Source organism: Trachinotus anak, unplaced genomic scaffold (genome assembly GCF_046630095.1).
Source record: "Trachinotus anak isolate AG129_WGS33_773 ecotype Australia unplaced genomic scaffold, CSIRO_AGI_Tana_v1 ptg000032l, whole genome shotgun sequence".
Lineage (NCBI taxonomy): Eukaryota > Metazoa > Chordata > Actinopteri > Carangiformes > Carangidae > Trachinotus > Trachinotus anak.
The window spans coordinates 15,576,190-15,600,453 of record NW_027273883.1 but is presented as its reverse complement, the minus strand read 5'-3'; the positions used below and the strand labels follow the sequence as shown (position 1 = coordinate 15,600,453).

At 45.2% G+C, this 24,264-nt stretch overlaps 1 protein-coding gene across 3 annotated transcripts in view; it reads right to left on the bottom strand.

Annotated features, from left to right (window-relative positions):
* Positions 1-14,163, bottom strand: part of kirrel3l (kirre like nephrin family adhesion molecule 3, like) — a 33,662-nt gene extending 19,499 nt beyond the window's left edge. For all 3 annotated transcript variants that reach the window (XM_071470669.1, XM_071470671.1, XM_071470670.1), the window contains exon 1: positions 13,528-14,163. In XM_071470669.1, the coding sequence (XP_071326770.1) occupies positions 13,528-13,567 (40 nt within the window). In that variant the 5' untranslated portion in view covers positions 13,568-14,163. The remainder of the gene's footprint in view (positions 1-13,527) is intronic.
* Between the last annotated feature and the right edge of the window lie 10,101 nt (positions 14,164-24,264).

The window sequence follows — 24,264 nt, the reverse complement described above, 5'->3', positions numbered from 1 at the left end:
AGCTGACAAGAGCCTCTTCAGAGAAAGCAGCTGAGCTGTGTTGTGAACTGCATCCAACAGGAACACAAAGGCACAAAAAACATTTCTAATTAAACCTGTTTTAAATGTTTCTCCTCACAACATTACAGAAGATATTTCTGAACTTTCCTATCGACCCATCTCTCTGTCCAGAGAATATAACTCCCGGTGATTAAACAAATTACTTTCTTCTCCCAGGAGAGCTATGGATCCAGTGAAAACAGTGAGTGCGTGATTCACAATGCCGCCACCGCTCAGTTCGTACAGACTTCAAATTGCCATTTATTAATCAATGTCTGTGGTTAGTCTATGAGCGGAATTTCTGTTCGCTTTCATCTGGACAAGTTTTAATTTAACATCAAATTTTTATTCTGTTCATCAGATTGTCTATAACTTGAAAAATTCCCTTAAAATTACTGATGACTAAGAGCTTCCAGAGAACAAGAAAGGGAGGGAAAAATTTACCTGCCAACCTCAATACATCCTGCTTTGTGTTAAGAAAAAGAAGGGAAGGGGAAAACTAATTTCCTGAAACTCCATTTCTTAAGCGTTGATTAGTAAAAGAGCATAATTAGAGTGAAATGTGAAGTCAGGGTTTTTTCAGATTGCGCCGCTTCCTCTAGAAAAATCAGGCCATGATTAATGAATAAATGATTAATGAGCGAACTAATTAATCAATTAATTATTAAGCAAGCACTCTGAACAAGAAACGGGTAGGATGACGGTGAACAGTGGATATAAGAGATGGTTAGGGTGTGTGTTAGAGAAAAAAGGATTTAGGATAATCTGCCTGTTTGTTCTGTCAGTTTGTTTTGTCTTCCGTTTCAGGGGAGGATGAGGAAGAGGGCGGATGGGAGGAGATGGAAGGCTCAGCCCTTGTCAGCCCGCTTCCTGAGTCAGCCGGCGCTGTCTTGTGTGAGAGCACTAACCTCAAAACACTGCATTTGCAAGTTCCCCCATACATCTTGGGGTCAGGTCTTCGGGTTACAGAGTTGTGAAGCCCGGCATAACATTTGCAAACTACAGTGATGGTGTTTGCGTTTGGGCTGTGAGACCCCGTGTGACCCAAAAATCAGCATCTCTGAAAAAGGCTGAGGGTGACGCAAAGTTCCCCTCTCTAACCGGTCGTCCCTCCTCCCCCTGTCTTTAACTAGGACACCCCATCAATCTTTGATAATGTGCCGTGTGGGTCTCTCCTGTGTGACCAGGCTGATGAGACATCACAGCAGGGATTGATGTATGAAATACAGGCTGCGAATGTAACTGTGATATACTGGACCGTTTCAAGTCAAGTTTGACCTTTTTTTCCCAGATATTAATCGCTGCAGTGAAAGAATATATGTATGATATATCCCTCCCCCAGGAGCTCCGCACACTTTATTCTTTGGCATGGTCTTCTTCTATACCTTTAACTTAGTGGAGGTGTTTTTTCATGCCTGCCAGAAGTCCCCAGAGCCGCTACACAACAGGATATGGGACGCAAAATATTATTTTATAAGCGGGTGGGTTTATTGTTTCTATTAAAATGCAGCCTTACTCTATAAAGCTGCATTTTCCCCACCTCCCCCTGACACCCGGAAACACATCCTCAAAGAGAGAACATGAGAGAAGGATCTTTCATCCCTGCATATCTTTCCTGGCGTTTACTGCTGGCCTTATTAACAGAGTTGTGAGTGACGGGGGCAGAGTGTGCTGGGATAGTCTCCAGGGGCTTTGATGGGAGGCAAATGATGGAGCTGCAGCAAGCTGAGGGCAAGATCATTCTTACGTTTATCCGCTCAAAGTGCTTTGTAAAGTTCTTTGTGTCTGTACCCTTTTTCCTGACACTCCTTTTACATCTCTCTACCTTCTAGTCTATTGTTTTTATGTAACGGCCACTGGCTGGACTAGTGCTGCATTCTGTCCTAATCATACCATGGCATAGCAGATTTCCTCAGAGTCATCTGGGTGTGAATAGTCTTTGTCACGCTGGGTGGGTCGGCTCATTGACTATGACACCCTGGACATATGGTGGCTGTGTGTTGGGATGTATCATGGCAGAGAATGCCGTGGGTTGGGCTCTTGACCCTTGCCTGGCCTTTAACACCTTACCGGCTGCACCAAAGTCTGTGGTTTGATGAACTTAAACACTTCATTGTGCACTCTGTGGTGGGGTGTGTGTTTTTTCTTTGGGGTTTTACTCTGGATGAAGAATGTATGGTTTGCAAGAGGGGCAGATGTGAACTAGTATGTGACTGTTTTACCAAACATATACAGCACGCGCCTTTTCTCAGGCTGCACTGACACACTCAGATGGGACACACACTTTGTCTGTAGGACGCGGTTTGCACGGGAGAAGCAAAGCAATGTTAGACGGTAACAGTGCATGTATCTTTGACAGCCAGACTTCTGCAGAGGAATCTCCTATTGTCCTGGTGAGATAAGCCTGTTAATTAAGTGTCTGACGAGGACATCTAGAGCATCTACTACGTTGACATTGCCACCCAAACAGAACCACCATTACACAGGGAGCTGAGTTCAGCTTCTATCTACATGTCTGGTCGTCCTACAAAGACAACAAATTTTAGCAAACTTTAAACTTTTGAAACACGTCTCTTGAGCTTCTTTCTCTCTTTCAAATATTTTATCTCTCTATCTGCAAAACAAGAGTTTCTTTGCAGGTCACATCTACAGAGAGGCCTCAGGTTTGGGGCTCTGATAAACAAGTGGAGCGTTACAGGCTCTTAAGCCCATCTGGTGAGATGATCGATCATTAGACAGAGTGTGAAGATAACTCCCTCAGCTTGCCTGCTGGCTACCACTGATCCCATATCACCCTCGCAGGATATGGTATGAATCACAGGAAGTTGAGATCAATCTATATAGATTGTGCCGCTTGATTACAAATGAAAAAAAATCCCATTTGGCTTAGCCTCTTGAATGCCTCAGAGTCTGGCTGTGTTTGTGTGAATGTGTGGGTGTGTGTGACGTGCACGTCAACGTGTGTTAAATAATAGCTTTTTAACTTTCTCCTTTTACCGATTTCTGATATTTGTTGAGCCCTCTCAACAATCTCTCCTACCTGCACTTATTTACTTTGCACAGTCCATCCTGCTCTAAAAATCTCCCTGCTTGAGGGAGTCTTCTTTTAAATCTTAATTAAAACAGACTCCAATGCCCCCCTCCCCTCTCCCTGGGGCTGGCTGAAAGCAGCTTAGAACAATCAAGAGGACGGATTAGAAGTGAGAAGAAAAGAAGAGGAGAGGAGCGCGAGAGAGAGGAAGGTGGTGGTGTTGTGTTGGTTGTGGGGGGGGGGGGGGGGGGGGGGGGGGACAACACCAAGAATGGAACGGCAGAGAAAAATATTGAGAGGAGTGAGAGGACTGACCCCTTTCCTTTATCCCCCTGATCCTCCCTCCTTCCCCCTTCGCTCTGTCTCTCCCTCTCTCTCAGGGCTCTGGAGTCTTGGCCTGACCTATTGACATTCAGCTTCTCGGCAGATTAAGCAGCGAATGGAGCCTCTGGAAAGGGTAAACACACTGGAGGAACAATGACCAACAGGCGGCAACCTTATTGGATTCTAATTAAGTGCCAGGAGAGATGGCTAGGGGCATGTTAAGTGCTGTGGGACACAAGTTAGAGCCTCAGACCTCAAGTACCACAACTCACATCACCTCCACCCCCCTACTTTCTTGTAGATTGTCTCTGTCTTTCTTTTATCTCCCTCTGTATTTCTCTATCCTTTACCATTCTTCTCTCTTTCAATCTATTTGCCCGCTGCTTCACATATGGCCCATGAGAATGGCAAACACAGGCTTTTAAAGCACTGCTCAGAGAGCTATTTGCCATCCGTCTTTCCTGGGCTACCTTGCCCCCCCACCCTTCTCCCCTTATTTTTTAACAAGGTGGAACGAGGCTCATCCCCCAGAGGTAGCTGTTTGAGCGATAAGGTTAAAATAGGCAGAAAAATTGGGAGAGATTATTTGATATTGAAGAGATTGAATTATCTGGAGTGAGGGAGAGGGATGAAGGAGAGCAAAATCATTTTTCTGCATCGCCCTCGGGAGGAGCGAGGGAGCTAAATGGGAAGGAGCGAAGAGTTCAGTGGTCACAAATGTGAAAATATGACCCGCTCTTTTCTTTCCGTCTTTCTTTTTGTACTCCTGTCCCAATTAACCAGCATGCCAATTTGAGTGTGAGTCCAAGCAGTCCTCTCTATACGTATGAACTTTCTCACTGGTGCAGTGGGTCCTCTGGCTTTTGAGTGGTCTCCTGATTAGGCCAGCTCTCAATGGTGGCTGTGGTTTCCGGGGTCCCCTGTATGGAACCACAAGCGCTAATTAGACTGGTCTCATTAATGTGTTAGTGTGAGAGAAGGCCCCAGCCATGATGGGTTGACACAGAAGGGAAAAAAGCAATGCCCCGCTAGAGACAGGCCATCGTCACCTCAGCAGGCATATAAAGCAATTCATTAATTGGTGTGAAAACACACACGTGCGCTCATAAAGCCACACATGTGCAAACACACACACACACACACTCTCACACCTCTGTGCGAATACACATACTAATGTTATGGGTATTCCATGAACCTGTTGCTTGTTAACACATTACCTGGGATCAAAGAGGCAAAGGCTGGAAGGAGAGAGGACTAGAGGAGTCATTATTTGTCGAGGAAAATTGCAGCCCTGTGTCATGTTTGTCCTTTGGCAGAATAGAGGTTTTATCCTTTTCGCAAAATAGAAGGATCTCTTACCTCCTCACCATCATGTGAGTCTTTGAAATCCTCAGAGCACTTTTTTTTTTAATTAAAGCTGTGAGGAAATGAATCGGTGCTTCAGTTGTGATCCAAGCCTGGAGGTATAAAAGGGATCCACATGACCACTGTCCATTTCTACACCATTACAGCAACAGTCATGGCTGTAATGGGCTGAATCGGGCCATTGATTTCTCTCATGCACTTTCTCTTTCAACCTCCAAAAAAACTAGTCTGTGCCAGCTCTGAGATACACCCAGTTCTTTTTAACAAAACGTCACATGCTCAAAGACAGCTAAACTTTGGCGCAATGAAAGAACACACACTGACACACACACACACACACACACACACACACACAACCAATACAATACGTCCCAGCTCGAGTTCCTGGGGAGTTAAACAAAGGACTGCCTTTAAATTGGCTTTTAAAGAACTCCCCAGCACAATCAGGGAGTTGACTTGAGCTACTATAGTGTGTCAGAGGACTGTTTAGAGAAAGAAGGGTAGTTAGGCCGAGGTCTATAGTGCACTGAATGGTTAATCTAAAGTGTGACGGCTCAAGAGCTTCCCTCGACCGGCTTCAATAGGCCTCCATCAGGCCTGACTGCCTCTCAATCTTCTGGTCAGCTGTTTTAACTGGCCTGTGATTGAGTGGCTTCATTAAGGGCCTATTTATCTTTCCCTGTATCACAGTCCTGAAAGACTGGTGAGATGCTAAACACACCCACGCACCACCTATACGTGAACCTGAGCAGATGCACAACTGCATTAGCACACGCAGAATATTCAACAACACACTAGTTAAGACTGCAGGTCCTTTCAGTTAATTAAAAAGATGTAAAATCTTTTTTTTTTAACTATGCTGTTTAAAAAACTTAGAACTTGTTTTTTTCTCTTTTACCACACAACCTACATTTCCTTGTTGGCTTCCCTGCAGCTCTGCCACCTCACGAGTTCTCTCTAGAAAGTAGTCCCGGGCCTGTCATTCCTTCGAGGGTTTGGCATGTGGCAGTGTTGATGTGTAGTGCCGCCCGCACACAGAATAGCAGGCCAGGTCACCCCATGACCTCCCACAAACAGAGACCCTCCCAAACAAGCCACAACAAACAGCTTTCTGTAGGCGCTCCCTGCCTTTGATCTGAAGAAGCAAAGATGAGATCTGTCTCCTCTTTCCTCTCTTCTCTTTTGCCCTTTTCTCCTTTTCTTTACGACACCTTCTTATATCTCCCCTTCCCCTCCTGCTGAGCAGGTGTATTAAATGAGGTGACTATTCCAGCAGCATTGGGCTGCACCTCAAAGTGCAGTCTGTGAAGAGGGCTTTTCTCTCCTTCCCTCTTATCTTTTATCCCTTCCATCGCCCCATTTCCTTTACTCTCCCTTTTCCTTTCCCTTTATCCTCCTCCATCCCCTTTTACTCCTTTTAACATGTTCCCTCGCACTCTTGAATGTGAAATAGAGAGGGCCATGCCTCTCATCTATTTGAATTCATCTACACCTCCCTGTCTATTTCCCCCCTGCGCATCTCCCTCTCAGCCTATTGTCCATTTAGCTATACGTCTAATTATGCTGTCTCACTTATGTAATTAGTGCAAAAATAAATGGCTTCTGTAGCTTTGTCTCTCCCCTTCACCCCTCCTGTTGCAGGCTCTGAGAAAACAAATTATGGAGAACAATAGGTACAAATGGCTTCTGCACCAAACCACATGATGGATGCAGCCTGGGTTCCCCGCATCTCATCCCTTCCTTTTCCCCCCTCCTCGCTTGCTCTCCTTACTCTCCCTCCCTTCTCCATTATCTCCAGCTCTATATGTCTCTGTTTGGGAACAGGGGAGGACTTGAGCACTCTCTCGCCCAACTACCCTATCATTGTATGGCTGTATCATCTGTCTTCCCTTCTTGGCACTGACACTATATTCACACTGACATCATATTAGGCAAGGTTCTTTTTCTATCCCTTTCCTTCTCTTTCTTTGTCTCTGCTCCACTCCCTCTCTTTCCCTTCCCTTGCTGTTGTCTTCACTGGCACTCTCCTCTCCTCTATCCCCCAGAGCTTTCTATACACCACGACTGCAAAGCCAACGCCTGGGACTTTCTAAAGCAAACAGCCAGCATCCTGTGCCGTAGCCCCATCTGTGGATAGTTTGAGCAGGGAACAATCAGTCCCTCTCCTCCTCTGCTTCGTTCTCTTTCCAGCCCCCTGGGATCTGCACAGCACTAGGATGCCTCAGTCAGACGGGTGCAATGTGCTGGAACAATGGTTGGGTTGCCTCCTCCAGGAGGGGTGTTAGGTTCACCTCAGCCAGCTTGGGAAGCACTTAGCCATGTGTTCTTGCCCTCCTTGCTGCAGCTTCACAGGAATGTGGCAAAAGCAGAAAAGCCTCTCACTATACACCTTCCTTACCTCACCCCAACCCCCACCCCACCCAATCCACATCTCTACACTCCAAGTGTACACCCGAGATCGAATGTTTCGCCTGAGGTGTTAAAATATCAACTTTCTGTTAATCCCCCTCAGACCTGCAGACAGTTACACATGCTTCCACCCCATCCACCTAACGTTAGTCTGCATTCACTTAAAGTGAGGCTGGCGATGTGGGCAACGCTGAGCCTCAAAACGAGCAGCTTCTACCTAAAAAAGCCCAGCCCTAGTTACACCGCTGTTGTTTTTCACCTCTCCCATGCTGGAGGAAAAACAGCAGGTTTGGTTTACACCAATTCAAGCATATCCATTACCTGAAATGCTAGGCTCCTGGCAGTAAATCCCTTTGACCCTTCTGCCTTCCTTTTCTTTCCTTCTCCCTCCCTCCTTCTCTCCTCTCTCTCCCCTCCTCCCTCCCCCTATTCTCATGCTGAGCCCATGGCGGTCTCTGCATCGGCTTTCTTTGGCCAAGCAGACGGCAGGAGAGAGACACACCTTACCCTCCTGCAGGTTCAACTGCCATCCATCTCCACCACCCACACACCTCACCGTGCCTCACGTCTCCACACTGTTCAATAACATTAACATGCTTTGCCATCGATGGAGCTGCAGTTAAAAGCTTGATCAGTAAACTTTGACTGACACCCCTCAGCTGATAACAAATTGGCTGCCTTCTCTCACAGACCTCCCACGGCTTATTTCTCAGCCCTGTCCAAACCCTCCCCACCCAACCCCACCCCTTCACCTTCAAGGAAAAAAAATTGACATAAAAGACATGACCACACTTTCTCCAACCCTTCACCCTGCCTCCCACAACAACACAGAGCAGTCTTTTATTGTGCAGAGGAGGAAGAGACTAAGCCACAGCCAACCCACTATTTTGGTTAATGGTTGAGTTGCTAACACAATATTAGCCCTGGCGTTCCAGGCAGTTTGAACTGACAGGAAGGAGAGATGAAAAGAAGAATAAAGAAAGGGGGGGTGGCGGGTGCTGGACTTCAAGGAATGAGTAGTTGGAATATGTAGTCCCAAAAGCATATGTGCTGTTTCCTTCACTAACACAGTGAGCAGCAGACAGACAATCTCTTGTTTCGTTTAATGTGTTTTTACCCCTAGTTGGATAAGGAGATGACATGTCCTGAGAGCTGAAGCATCATTAATTAGACAGTCGGACTTTGACGAATCGCTCCAGAAAGGGCACACAGCCCTGAAGATGCCAAACACTCATCTCAGCTTATCATCCTCTGCCCCAGTGTGTGCCCTTGACCTCTGTGTGTGTGTGTGTATGTGTGTGTGTTAAGGGTGTTGCTTCCGTGAGCTCCTCGTGAGTCATTTCTGGATGATGTGCACATACCGCAAGCCCCAGTGCACCATGCTGAATACTTCAGATCTTCTATCTAGCAAGTGCCACTGACAATCCAATTTCACATAAGGGGAGTAATGAGAGATGTGAAATAAATCAGCATCTAGTGTTAAATAAATGTTGTCTGATGGTATTGCTTACTGTACTTTTCTTCTGCCTAAGCCCCTTCTCAGCTGCCAGAATCTTTCTCCAACAGAGCTATCTCTAATACAAGGTTAAGGAACACGGCTGGTGAAGATAACACAGGAACAGATATTGCTGCAACGCAGAAGATAAATTTCAATTTGCTGTTGGTTTCTGTGTCTCGGCAGGAGATATGAAATTCTTGTCTTGCAGGGCAAGAATTGATTAGAAAATAAAAATGAATGTGCGGTCTAGTATGTCTGCAATTTTTCTGTTGTATGTTGGTTTCTGGGCTTAGGGATGTTTGAGATGGTGATACATCTCTCTAGAAGGAAGTGACACTTGCATTTTAGGGGGAGATAAATGCAATCCAAGCCTTTCTTAAAATAGCTGCCACTGTATAAACGTGACTGTTTCCCTTGGGGGGCTGTTTTAATGACATGCATAAAATTAATCCCAGTCTCTCCCTCTCTCTTTTCTTTCCATTACTGTGTTTGTATAGAAGAATAAAAGAGTAAACAAGTTTATGCTGTCCTTCCCCACCAGTCTGTACGCATATGATACAGCCTCAAGTGCTCTAGCTGGGGAAGAAGACTCAAGGCAATGGCAGGAAGCTGACATGGCCCCTCTATTGTCCTATCCCCTGTCATTTCCTCCCCGGATCCTCCAACTGCCCCAGAGGAAGACAAGGTGAGGATGTGCATAGACAGACACAAGGAGAAAGCGAAGACAAAACGAGGATAGGCAGGCGGAGGTAAAAATAATACTAGATGAGGCCAAGTGCCACCAACAGTTTGCTACCTGGTCACTTTGGCTTCCTGTGTTGAGCCATACCAACGCACACATCCAGTAAAGTTGCTAACAGCTGATAGCAAAGCCTCAGGACAGACTGCCAAGTTCTTTATCTGTGTTTACCCGTGTGGCGAAGCTGATTAGGAACAGGCAACATTATGAAGCTCCATTGTTTCCTTTCTCATTCCAGTTTCTCCTTTCCTGCACAGAGCAAGAGCGTGTGCGGTAAGGGGAACTGGGAGGATATCTGTTTATGAAAAAGGGCAGAAAGACAATGGCCTGGGTGCAAGACGCATCTTCAGGATGAGAGGAAACAGCAGGCCATTGTTTAAGATCTCCGTCATTCATTACTGGCTCCTTGTGTTTGCCTGTATGTGTGTGTGTGTGTGTGTGTGTGTGTGTGTGTGTGTGTGTGTGTGTGCATGACCAAATTATTTGTGAAAGGGAAAATCTAGAGGCCTTCTCCAAGAAACACTCAACAACAGCATTCACTCATTAACTTCATTGTTAATAAAATTACGTTTCTTTGTTGAAAATGCTGGGGAGAAGCTACAGCCACAACAGATGCATAGATCTTTATATTTGATGTGTGGCCACAAGTGAATCTAGAAAATTCATGTTCAATACAACACAGCCAGCAGCAAACCCATTACACAGAGCTCTCATAGACAGGAAATCAAAGTAGGCCAAAATTCATCTATATCTTTGCCATGACTATGTCTCCTAAATAATGCAAGACACTTCTGTTCAACACTCAGCTCCGTTCAGATTCTGCTGCGTCTGCACTACTTTGCACCTCATATCTAACACCCCTCATCGGCTGGCTGGGGTTCATGCCTCCAAACTTTCTACCACTTACCTACTTTATGATCGGTCTCTCTGTATCACAGAGGTATACAGGGAGAGGCATTGATAGAGGGTGAGGACTGGGGAAAGTAAAGGGAGAGATAGAGAGGCTGAGTGTGTTTGTGTGACTTTGTGTGTGTGTGTGTGTGTGTGTGTGTGTGTGTGTGTGTGTGTGCTGGAGTGACAGAAAGAGAGAGACAAGAATAACAAGATGGAGAAAAGGTTAACGATGCTCAGCGGTCTTCCTCAGTGTTTCCCTGCTGCTTGTCAGCTTAATCATCAAGACACTGGTGACACATCCAAGTCATATCCCTGCAACAAGACTGCCCTGCCTCCATCCTCCACCCTCTCTCCCCCCATTTTAAACTCTGTCTCCCTCTGTCCCTCCTGACTCCCTCCACAAGAATTCAAAGACCCACAGAACTGCAATTCATAGAATATGCACAGTTCCCTAAAACAAACCTCTTGGGTCGGGCTGCCACTGCATCCACAAACATGTCTGCGCCACATACGGAAAAGACAAATCTCTGCTAATGGTTAAGGGAAGGATGCTGGGGTGGGGAGGCAGAGGGCTTGGTCAGGGCTCATCACTTCCTCGCCTAAATTCCAGCTCTCTGTTTGTGTATTCTTGCATGAGCTCTGTGTGCGAGCAGGCTTTCAACCTTTGGTGAAAGTCTGCCAGCCGCCTCCGGGCCATTTAGCAGATACGCTCTCATGTCCTCCTGTTCCATAGTCACAGATTCTGTAACCAGGCAAAAGAGCTGTGAGAGGAGGCAAGGTGGAAAATTTCCATGGCGTTACACTATAGTGAGACATGAGTGGCGACACGACTTAAGAGGAAGGGAGAGAAACTTGTAATCTCAGCTCACAGCCTTTGAACTTGGCCCGATGAGACGCAAGCGATCCAAAGCAAAAGGTTCCAAAGAAGAGCTCACTGAAGATTACTCAGAATACTGATGCAGTGTGGAATCCAATTCCTCTGGGAGCCCAGGGGACTTTCTGAGAAAGTAAATTATCGGTGTTGTACAAGACTGCATACATACAAATGTATGCTATATGCCATACACAGATTTCAAAGTGAACCCATGTGGTGTGGCCAAATTTTGATCCCACAAATACATTTATGAGTACAGCCAATTTTGAGCATTGGTGACTCTGCGTAAGAGTGGCACATTAAATGAGGTCTAGGGTCTCTTAGGTTCTAATTAGGGCAGCTGTTACCATTTTCATTATTTGTGTGTGTGTGTGAAAGAGAGAGGCAGAGAGAGAAGTTATGTGTGTGTGTGTGTGTGTGTGTGTGTGTGTGTGTGTGTGTGTGTGTGTGTGCATGTGCATGTGTGTGTGTTGGGTTTGGGGTCGGGGTTGGGGGAAATATGCCACTGTCTGGCTACCGCCCCTTCTCATCCAGCTGTTGCTAGTCTGTCAGGGAGCAGAGGTCTACTGGTGTCAGATCCCTCCCCCGAGCTCTGAATAATGACAAAACCATGCGGAACCGGGGGCTGAAGGTAAAGATACTCACAACAAATGGCTATTAAGCATGCTTTGCCATTTGTGAAAGCTGTGTGAAACTGCATGTGATTCAGTCTGGAAGCGACAAGCACTCTCTCTGGATGAGGCAAAGAAATTTAGAAAAAAAAAAAAGCCTAAAAAGATTTAGATTTCATTATTCCATCTTTTGTCCCTTGCAGAGAAGATCTGTGCCACTGTGATGCTGCTCTGTATTCCCTTGCATTTAAATTTAATTATTTTCTCTCAGAGTGTTAATGCCATGCACTAGTTTATCAACGACTCTGAAAAATGCTGATAAGTCAACAGTTGCTCAGTGTTAATTGCTAAAAGCTTTTTTTTTTTTTTTGCATTAAGACATTTGCAGCCATTTGCAGCACTAAAAAATTGTTAGAGTAAATTGTACCAGCTGCCCAGAGAGCCCGCGTGTTCATAATGATTATATTTATACTGGGGGAAAAAAAACATAGATGCTGTGTTCTCTGTCTGTTCTATTAGAGAATCACTTAAATCATGAGTAAGACATGGCGATGCACACATTTCACATAGAGGTTAACAAGCAGCAGACATGCACCAAATTAAACTCTACTGAATTGCTTTTTTGTTTTTGTTTTTTCTTATAAAAAAAAAACAAAAAAAACAACAAATTAATTTGTGTCATTTTTCCTCACACTCAGATTGTCGCTGTATATGTTTTGTGAATATATATTTTTTCCCTTAAAGGTTCATAAACAAACTGAACAAGTCGAATGTGCAAACAAAAAGCAGCGGGGGGGGGGGGGGGGGGGGCAGACAGGTGCGTTTTGTCTCTGTCTGTCTCCTGCAAAACAAATGCTCTCTCTCTCCCTCTCTTCCCCACTCTCCCCATCTCTCTCTCTCTCTCTCACTCTCTCCCTCTCTCTCTCTCTCTCTCACCCTCTCTCTCCCTCTCTCTCTCTCTCTCTCTCTCCATCTGCCTCGCTCCATCACGATGCCGCTTCCCGATGACAGCCCATGCGCCCTTGTATTCAGAGAACAAAAACTTCACCAGTGGACACGGACACTTCCACACCGCGTCCCCAGGTTCAAGCCTTTAGCTCTAATGCAGGCGGATCTGGGGACCACTGACTAACTTCAGGTGGGGGGGGGGGGGGGGGGGGGTGCTGAGCTCTGCGCGGCGCTGTCTCATCTCTCAGCGCTTCACTTGTGTTTTCCTCCCCCGCTTACGGTTCATCCTCATTTGAAAACACAGTACATTTCTTTCTTGTGGATGGGCACACGGGTGTACACGCACACAAACACACGCTACCGCCCGGAGCACTGAGTACACCCCCCCGGGTTTAAAAATCTTACAAGTTCAACTTTCCGTCTAGCCTAACCGTAGCCTCACGTCTTCCCACTAACACGGGGAGGATCGCCTCTGTCACACATCCCGGATCTGAGCCAGCACAGAAACAATCACAGCTGCACCGGCGGTTTACGCAGCGCTGTAATCCGCCGGTGCTCCGGCTCGGCTTGCAGACAGTGAAATCTCCTGATGTAATCACTCTTCCAAAACTAATTAAACATTTAGCGGCAATTAACAGCGGTGAATTGTGGCACTGCAGCAGATCAGTTGCCCCTCTGTCGGGGGCTCTACCAGCGCGCTGGATGGCTTGACGCAGCGTGCCAGCATGGAGCGCGGTCTCATCCTCTCCATCAGTGAAGCCCTGCGTGATAAATGCTAACAAAAGTGCGTCTTACCTGTGGCCATAAGGCAAAATATGAGGTATAACGCGGGCATCGTAGTCGCTCTGGCCGCTGATTGTGTTGGCGTGGAAGGATTCACTCGCTCCGTCTATGCGACTGAGCTGGTTATGGTCCACCGCGGCACTGGAATATCACCGGACGGACAAGCGCACTGGGATTCGTCTATGATAGCATCCAGTTTAAAGAAATGACTCTGAATGGTCCGAGCAGTCTGTAAACTCTCACTTAACAGTGCATCTCCATAGTTGGTAACTTTCCCCGCCGCATCAGCTTCTTTCCCAGTGTCCGTTCTCTGTCACGCTGGCGCAGCCTCTGCCTCTCACTGGGCTCTCTAACAGCCCATCAGTGAATCGTGCGTTTCAATCAGTAGCTTCGTCCACTGTCCACTTTTGAACCAGCTGGATCATGCTGCGCTCCGGAGCGATCTCTCCTCTTCGACAACGCGCAGGGATAAAGCCCGGTGAAGTTGCCTCTCGCCCCCTCCGCTGGACTCTCTCTCTCTCTCTCTCTCTCTGTTCCCTCTGTCACACACTCAGTCCCTCTCTCTCTCACACACACTCTTCCCCTGTCGGTCTCCTCTGTTTACTTCTCGCTCCCTCTTACCAATAGGAAATGCGCACTGACAGTCTGGCGGGGGGAGTACACCAAATCTGGCAGGGGCTGAGTCGGAGGAGCCCCTCTGCCTCAGACGCTTGCCAGGGGGGGGGCCCAGCGGCTCCCGCCCCCAGGGGCCCGCCATTGGCTGAGAGAGCGTCATGGGTAGGGTATTTAAAACACTTATCGCAAGTCATAAACCCTAACATTTTTGGGTGGGGAAGCGCGCATGGAAATTTGAATTATATTCAACTACAGAATCTAATGATGGACAGACAACGCTGCTCCATGGATGGAGGGAAAGACAACTGTTTTACAGGGATAGTCACTCATGGTAACTACCTCAATATAAACCTGAATTTTCGGACTTTTAATTATCAGCCACTAAACTTCATACTGAGGTTCAGGAAACATTAGGAAGACCTCCCAGTACTGCTTTTGTCAAAAAAAAAAAAATCTGAGTAAAGTTAAAGAACAGACCTTCTCATTTGCCAATCAATGGGTCAATTTCTCATTAACAGGAAATTTAACAGAAAATTAGTGTGTGGTTCAGTCCCTGCCCTCCATTACCCAACAGATTTGGAAACTAATGAAGGTGAATTATTGTTAAGTTGTTGCATTAGTGCACAGAGCTGCAAATGTTATGCCAAATGGTGTAATGATCGCTTAACTCTAAAACCTTGTGAAAGAACAACTCATCAGTTACTGGATCAAACCAGTGAGACTGTCAGTATTACTATTGGCTGATAAACTTGTCCTTTTGCTCCCTCAGATTTACCCAAACATCTGGTGTTATTTAGCCTATTTTTTGTTATTTCAGTCAACTCTTAAACTGAAGTGGCCTCAGAGTTTACATAGTGCAGGCTGAGTGTTTCTGTGCAAGTGATTTTCTTTGAAGTTCACTCTAAACACACTTTCTCAGGTGCAGTTTGATCTAAAATGAGCCTATTGTTCATTGTCATACAGTGGGCGCTAAAACGAACAGAAGAGAACAGAATCATTATCATATTTCAACAAAAGCTAAAGCTTTCATAAAGAGATAAAAACAGTGCAGTCTATCACTTGCCTGTGGCTGTTTATAGGCTTGTTCTTTGATGTCGTTCATTAGTTATTCAAGGATCTATTGATTAACCAAAATAATGGGCCTTGCGGTCATCTTGTTAATCAGTCTTTTGCTTGTATATTGTACCAAGGAAAGACTTAATTTAATGTTAACACCCCCTCCCCTCCTTTCACCCACACAAACACACACAAACACACACAAACACACGCACACACACACACACACACACAAAGCCGTGCACACACCCTGTTAACACAACCAGATGGTTAGCACTCCATAAGACTGTGAAAAATTCATCAAAGTGTGTAGAGTTGGACACTGAGGTCTTGAGTGAGTGCGGTTTCCAGCAAACACCATCCTCAAAAATAAGAGCCTTTCTTTTTGACATTTCACGCATTGCATTTAATTAAAGGCTGAACCACGCAATGATTAGGGCTCACTCCTCATGATGGTCCCCCCTCCCCACCCAAACAGTAGTTTTCAAACCCTGGGGCTGGCCTTTCTGTTTATTGCCTCCCTGTAATGCAAACATAAGGGTCCCCTGCCAGTAAACACATGTTGATGGAAGAAACAGCTTGCACAGCTGGGGAGCCAACCCAGGTTAGTGTGAGTGAGCACATGGGTAAATGAGCGCGTCTGAATGTGTGCACGCGCGTGCGTGAGTGAGTGCAGGAATAGATAGATTGCCGTTTTTATATGCTGCATGTCAGAGTGTGATTTAGGTTGTGTGTGGGCGCTTGAATGTGCGAAGATAGAGGGTAATCAAAAGAAACGGTGGTTTTTGGTTGCGTGCGTGTGTTTGTAGGCCATAGTGTGCACGTGTGAAACCATCAATGAGTGACTGGAGGCGGGGGCTTGAATGAGCAGTAAAACAGCAGGGTGGCTCCACTAGTTGTGCTGTGATAATAAAATCAACATCCATTGTGTAAAGTCTGTCACCGGGCAGGACGCTGTGATTGAAATGTATGATCTCCTATGGCTCACACAGATGGACACATAGATGAGGGCAGAAACAGATGATACATGCACCAGCATCAGTTTGAGCCAACAGTCTTAATTATGCTGGCCTCCGTGGCATCAAATGGAGGGCGCCCATGCTCCCCAAGCTTTTGAGTGTGTGAATAATTTATAAATAAAAAGGGGGTTTTCAGCTGTGGGTTTATTAATAATAAATATGGTTTGATATTTACTAAACTGTTCAGAGGGAGAAAGGGGTGACAGTTAAGACGTCGTTTGCATGGTAATTGTAAGGAGGTAATAAATAAAGCATGAAGTGGAGATATATGGAAATGCGATTCACAGGGAAATGAGAATAATTTAACAAAATATTATCCCAGTCCTTATTTGACCTAGGGTCAATTAAAAAAGAGATGTCAGTCGTGGTGAACGGCATGCTGGGCCCTTAAAATTACAATCGCTTGCTTTTCTCTTTTGTCTGGCTGGAAAGCAGATCTATCGTTTAAGTGAAGGAAAATGTATTCACACTGACACAAACCATGTGTTTAGTTTGAATGAATATTAAACTGAATAAAATCAACCTCATTATCTACCACAGGAAAAGACGACATTTCTCTCTCAAAAGTAAACTTGGTGTAGCGGGAGTTAGAAGTTGAGGAATGTGAGTTTTGTTTTGTTTCAAAACCTTCTACTGCTGTGGGAAAGCTCTGCATAGTTTTCAATGAAAATACATGGCGCATACACATAATAAAAGATTTTATGTAAGCATATGAAATAATCATTCTGTATTGTTAAAACACATGCGAATCATTTTCCTCTAATTGAATCTGTATCATAATTAATAGGCTTAGTCTTGGGACTTGAAATATAGCATGCTAGATTGATGAATATTAATACCCCTGCTCTATATATTCTAGTTTCTGTCCACGGTGCAGTGTTTGGGTTCCTCTAAGGGTCTAAGGTTTATGCTGCTATCCATATGAGAAACATTACACCAGCTTTTACTGTAATTGTGATATTGAATGTTGAGCTGATCTGTGTCAACCATAACTCTAAATGCTGCTACAAGCTCATAACTCATAAGGACATATACCTTTGCTAGGCAGTGGTATCCATCTGCCCGGCTTGCTGGCAATTCAAAACCTGTCTCCTCTCTCCCATTCCAGCAAAATGACGTCAGTCCACTGCACTGGTCTGAAATTTGCAATTAAGCATTTTCTTTATGCGTGATTGACGAGCAGGAGGAGGGCCATTAAAGCTCAACACAGACCTGGGGCTCACTCTGCAGTCTATAGGACTATTTCCAGGCTCATATCAAATCCATGTCCTCTGCCCTAATATCAGAATATGACTCTGGCCACCCATGGATTCTGTTTTTGTCTCTAATGAAAGTCTCCTCGGGGATCTGGTTGAGGGATTCTTTTCCTCAGGGGTCAAGGAGAGGTTGAGGCTTCTGGTTCAAGCTGCGCTTAGAAAAGGGTGTGGATTACAGGAATGTTGCTATTGAACTCAGTTTCTACAGATATATAGAAAAGATCTGCAGTCTGACGTTACAGTAGTCGTGACTCCTCTGTATAGGCTCTAGAGTGATAAAGTCATTACAACAAAAAGGAGGTGATGATGCATATTTATTAAAATAAAGACCAAAGTTTGGGAAATTGTTTTGGCCTTGATGAAGACAGTTTTATCATCAACTAATAAAAATGCATAAGAACTAAAAGAGCGTGCAACTCCCCCTGCTTCTTTTTGCAAGCCAGCATCTCATCAACCCCGTGTGAATATTCACCCACGTCTTCAATGAAGTGATTATCCCCAAACTTTAAGATCAGATTGACTGGGTCCTTGGCCAGCCTAGCTCTGTCTTCGCTGATAAGTACAGCAGTAAGCTGTCTAAAATATTCATGCCCTGATGCAGAGTTGTTGTCCCTTGATGGGCCTCACCATGTGCAACATCTGTTCCTGATGTCATGCGCGTTCCTGTGTGCCAGAAATGCCCCGATAGTGTCCGTGGCATCTCTGCTGCGCTAAGCCGTGTCCAGACACACACTGCTCCACTCAGCTACGATAAATATCACAGACCACGGTAGCGATCCTGTCGCCCGGACAGAACTATTGACCTATTCTGCTGATCCATACTCATAGATTTAGCCGCTTCAGTCTCACACTGAGATCAGCAGTTCTGCCACTCACTGATGTATGTGTCAGTTGGCTCTATCAACAGTTCATTATTATGTGGTGAATATTCCACTGTGAGTCCCTACATAGGGGAATAGCGGAGTAGAAATGCAGTCAGCTCAATTACAACCTGATTAATATGATTAGATTTCAACATTGTACTCCCATCAAGTTGATCTTATCCTACAAATGCAAATTAAAGGTAAGCAGCCACATGGTTTTGACCAAGCCACACTTGACACTGACCTCTCTGTCTATGACATAAAAGAGACAGTGAGTGGGACAGAGACAGACAGTCAGCCATAGTCAAGGTGAATCCTGTCCTGGATGCAGCAGTGACTATACCAGGCCACAGCTACAGTCACAGCTTCCTTCACCACTGGGCTTGCCTCGCTGTCTGCTGACAATCACATGAATAGGCCATGACTGGCTGCTTGTTTTGTGCCATGATCCCTTGCTGCTCATGCTGCTGAAAAAAATAAATAAACCAGCTCTGCACTGCTATAAATAATGGATGACTCGTCCACTGTCACTTTTCATAGCATATCAAGCCACGGCCTGGCCATTATTAGGGTCTGTCCTCTTCCCCTTTCTGCCTCTGACTCCAGTTTTGTTATTGTTCTGGTCGACTTGCCTGCACACCTCCTCAGCGGGTTGGCTGTCAGTCTTTCTCTGGGTTGGTGCAGTTGATGGTTGCCACAGAGAAGAAAGAGATGCTTTGGGCGCCTGAAACAAGATGGGTGATACAGCAAGCATCTGCTAGAACAGGAACAGTATGAAATCTGCCTTGACCTGGTACAGGTAGCTTAGCTAAGCTCAGCTAAGATGCCATCAGTTTGCTAGTGTTAGATAACTTGTGCTAAGGTCCTGTGAGGGCTGTGGTTAGGGATTGACCTCATCGTCTTGAGACAGACTTTCTGCCGCCCACGGACCAGTGGCTTTAAAGTTGAAAACAGGTCTACACCCCTGGCGCAAAAGAAGAGGCTGCTTACTTAAATAGACACATGATATTCCCCAATCCACCCATCCAGCAGGAGAAATCATGGATTATTTACATATGCAGCTGGGTTTGAGAAAAATGAATGAGGAACATCTGGCTGAAGGGGCATCTGAGAGAAAGATATCAGAAAGATGTAGTCATTTGGCCTCTGCAACACAAACATGAGGGTGTGTTGAGGAATGAGAGGAGGATGTTGTTTTAAAGGGAGAAGCAGAGAAAGTTGAAACTGTTTTTACTCCCTTATCGGTTTCTGCTCTCTGTTTGTTCAAAATGTGCTTGGGTGCCACCAGGCCAGGCCTGAGGCAAGTGTTGTCCACCAGCAGCTCTCGGCTCCTGCAGACCGAGCCAGTCTCTCCATCTGCAGAGTAATAGCATCAAATCAAGGCCTGCAGCAAACAAACCCTGACAGATCCTCTCATTTGGGATTCACTTTGGGACAGCTGTGGTGCCATCCAAAAGGGGGGACGGAGAGGGGGAAGCCAGCAGTCAGTAATGTATGCAGAGTGTCTGCACGTCCTGGATGACAGCAACACGAACGCTTGTCACAGGAGACATCAGTTCTACTTAGTCACAGCGCTGCGGGACAATCCATATGACTGCAGTGCTGTGTGAACTCTATTAATAGTTATCTACCTTTCAGGACTTATTATGCTGAGTAGGGGATGACAGAGGAATATAATGGAAGAAGTCCCAAATGAGGGAAAGAAACGGGGTCTGTGGAGCATCTATTGTGGCACTTGGTGTGTTAAAACTTCAGAATCGTCCTCCAGTCTCCTCTCTCACCCGATTCCTGTTAGCCTGTGTGGCTGGGCAGCCTGGTGCCAGACCCACAGTTTATGTGAGAGGCATAATAAGGATTAGTTATGGGGCAGGAAGGGGAGAGGGAGGAGAGGGAGAATGGAGGAAAAGATCAGCAGAGGTAGGTGCAGAGGAGGGACTGAGCAGGAGCAAAAGAGATAGATGGTACAGAAAGGAAAAGGTGGGTGGGAAAGTTAGGCTGGCTGCTGGAGACATGCTTATAAATCAGGGTTTTGAGTTGGCCATGGTGAATTTTTTATCATACTCCTAAATTAAAAATGTGAACGGTCATCACTTATTTGTCAAATTGTCTTTGCTCAAAAGGCGGATGTCACATTGGGTTTGCAAAAGGTCAGGGGAGCAAACAGGCATGGAGGCTGAGAGTGGATCAAAGACTGCTGATCCCACCAAATGCCCTGCGAAACTACCTTGTTTAAGGAGCATTTACTCCAAATGGAGTTCCCGGGCTGTTACACTAAGTGGAAATGACATGATTTAAAATGTAACATCTGGAATGGCTTTGGCATACTTATTGAACATATCTTTACGGTCCTACATGGATATAGCAAAGATATAAACAAAATATACCACAGCATACTTATATCCCCTACTTAAGTCAAAAAAAGCCTGTAAGTTAATACCCATATGCTCTAAATCAAAACCGCATTCCTTTCGCTGTAAGCATAAATATGTATCTTACTTTTCCTTTATTATAACCACTCACATTTGCAGTAATCATCTCACGGTGCTTCCCCATGAGCATGAATATTTAGACACATTATAATGTAAAGTGAATCCATTAGATTTCTGCAGATTATTTTACTGTCCGTCATTCCTTTACACTCTTGTCTGTCATCTTGCTATTTTGGTTCTCCTTTAGAAAGGAAAAGCAGCATTTCTAAAGAAAAACCCTTGCAAATACACAGCTCGAATAATCAACCTCCCCTGGCGGTGCTTAGTGTGCCTCATTTCCAAGATTTCCAAGATTAGAAAGAAGGAGAAGGAAAAAATGATAGACTGGTGTTGCTCCTGCCTCTTCAAAATTGCAAATGTGTAGATCTATGGATGAGTGCTTAGCCCACAGCTGCCAGCCAACGGAGAGAGGGCAACACAAAGATCCCTTGTGTTCAGGGCTAAAGACTGGCCAAGAAAGGGAGCTTAAGATCTACTAGTGTACCTCAGCTGCCGTAGGGGTCAATAGATCCTTTCCATCCTACTAAATGAGCCTGCAACCCTCACTGCTCCGCCATAGACAGGTCAGCACTGGTAGAGCAACGTTGTAACAGACAATAACAAGTAAAAAAAAAAAAAAGAGTCCAGCTTCATCTGTTTCCTGATCTATCATAACTTCTACTATTCACCATGACTCTTGTTTTGTTTTTACACATCTGGAGAACTGCTTCCTCTCGCCTCACTCCCTCATCTCGTCTTGATAGGCTCAGGATAAGCATCTGTTACTGGGGACATCTTGGGAGATAGGGCAGCCTAACAGATTGTGTTTGAGGATGAGGAAAAGGTTGCTTTGATTCAAAGAGGAGGTGTGATTTACCACATAGGCTTCCTGTTAGTCTCCTGACCTTGGCTAGTGTTAGAGATAACAAATTATGATTTTCTCTTGGAGATTGCGTTGGAGGATTGTAGTCAGGATTGCACAACTGTAAAGCACCAATTTGTCTTTGTCTTCCAAAAATGGTACATGTTTCTGAAGCACTGAAATCACCCAACTGGCATTTAATGTATCTCATATCATTTTTATGACGTAAAACTGGATTAGTTGTTTTGCGAATCCTCTAACTTTGTTGTAGTCTGTTTAAATTAGGAAACAAATCTACAAAAGGAAATAATATTGGTAATATTTCATCCTCATGCACATGCAGCTCTTGGGGTCTGCTAAAGATGTGCAAATGATGAACTCATTTTCCTGCGAGACCAGATTTAAAGCAGTTAGTCTGCGTATTGTTTAGGTTACTCTCTGTTATCAGCTCTATTATTAGCCGGCCACTCGCTCTCTGCAGTTGCCTTCCTTCCAGTGTTTCCTGATTGCATTTTTCATTCCTGTCTCAACCTCGTCCCCAGCTCTTGTGTGTTGTGTACTTTCCCTGGCAGTTCCTGCATAAGGTCGCGTCTTCACCATGATTAGAACTGTTTTGAGGAAATAGGATGTGAGAGGAAGTTCATTGTGCCCTTGCCACGCCAAAGCAGCATACCCCTAACTTCCACAGAGACACGCCCCAATTACCTCTGTGACTTAATTATATTTTATACTGGATGTTGTGAGTCAAGGTTGCGTGACAAAAGCACAGCCGGCTACACATGGATTACATGACTCGTCAGACAGTGTTCTAAACCGTAGTACCTGGTACAAAATAAAAGAGGTAGGAGGAATTGAGACCTTATGTAAATATTAGTGTTATTATTTCATGGCTTGGCACAGGCTTTCATCCCAAGTGACTCACAAATTCTGGAACCCATTTGCAAAGCTGAGCTCTGCACCAGAGAAATGCAGGTAAAGTACATTGCTCAAGGGTACAACCGTTCCACATAATACGTGTTGTATTAAAACAGGTTGTGCTCAAATTAAGTGGACCCATGAATTGAAATGAAAAAGGCTCCCTTTTGAGAGGAAAATAGATTAGTTTTGCTGATAGATGATCACTTGAAAGCTCTGTGATGTGAATAAGTAAATTTTGACCAGTTGCAGTAAAGCAGATTTATATCAGTTAAAATGTTGCCCTGAGGGCCACTGCGGGGGGGGGGGGGGGGGGGGCAATTTATCCGTGAATACATCAAAGCCCTCTAAAATGGCTTATTGCTACAGATATGCTTTCTCATTGTTTACATTGTATAACCCAATTTAGCTTGCTGAAAAGAATTTCTAAACTGAGTTTAGCTTTACATTCTTAAGACTATTAGCATCAAGTTAGTAACATTAAATATCGTATGCACTTCTCCCTATGCAAGTGTGGTGCAGCGCTGACCTTTTAATAAGAGTATATATAACAGGGATCCCTGTGGTACTATTCATTATTGTTGTAACACTTGCTCAAGTACCTTAGTGGAAACTAGAAGTTGTGGTTCCCCTCAACCAAAACCTGCTCATTATTGTCCATGTGAACAGCTTGTCTGATTCATTAAGCGTTTCCCGCACTATGTGCTCAGGAGACACAGAGAAAGCAAAGAAAGGAGGAACTGTAAGAGCGTGGGAGGACGATGGTAGGTTGTGGTTTAGCCCGAGCGTGCTCGAAGTGAAATATGATTGATTAGTGCGTTCTTGGGTTGACATGCCCTGACTGCAGCTGAAACCTGTTAACTCAATGTGCGTGGACTGGGCCGAATGAAGAGCCAAACCTGTTGTGACTGCCACATGGCAAATATTATGGTCGGCTGGCCAGACCACAGCTCAAGTAGGGTAGGAGAGATATAAACAAACAGTCGACTGTGGGAATGAGGGTGTGTGTGACACCGTATGTCCATGTTTGGCAGAGTATGCATACATGTGCGTGCGTTTGCATTCGTATGGACGCATGCATGAAATGATGGGCTGTGTTTTTCTCTGGCTGACATGAAACATAATACAACATGACAGAAGCTGAGTGTTCCCTAACATCTGTTTGCACGTTTTAAACAAACATGGCATTGTGCAAATCTGACTGGAGCCAGGCACAGCTACATCCTGTGGATTACTGAAGGAAGGGAACCAGGGGAATGTAATAGTACATGGGGAGATATCACACGAGTTAATGTCACCAGTTTGAGTCATCTTTGTTGGATCACTTTAACAAATAGGTTCTTTTCTACTCTCTTCATTAATCCTTGACGGGTTAATGTGGATTTAACACAACTCTGGCAAAGGTCAGATCAAATCAATTCTTGGTAAAGCCTGAGCTCGGTCCTAGTGAGGCTGGGGAAATACAATAAGAAGCAGCGTGATGAGCGGGGTGCAAGCCTGTCTGTCAGCAGCCATTAGTGGTCACATCAGAGCCTCAATGAAATCAGAGTCTTGCTGAGAGCTGTTTGAGTGTCTACAGGGCCAGGATCCGGATCTCCCTCGATCCCACAGTGCTCTATGGGTACCATTGCCATCGCTGCTTTACTTTTCATTCCAGTGGGCCACATTCACACCTGTTTCTGCCACTAATTAGTG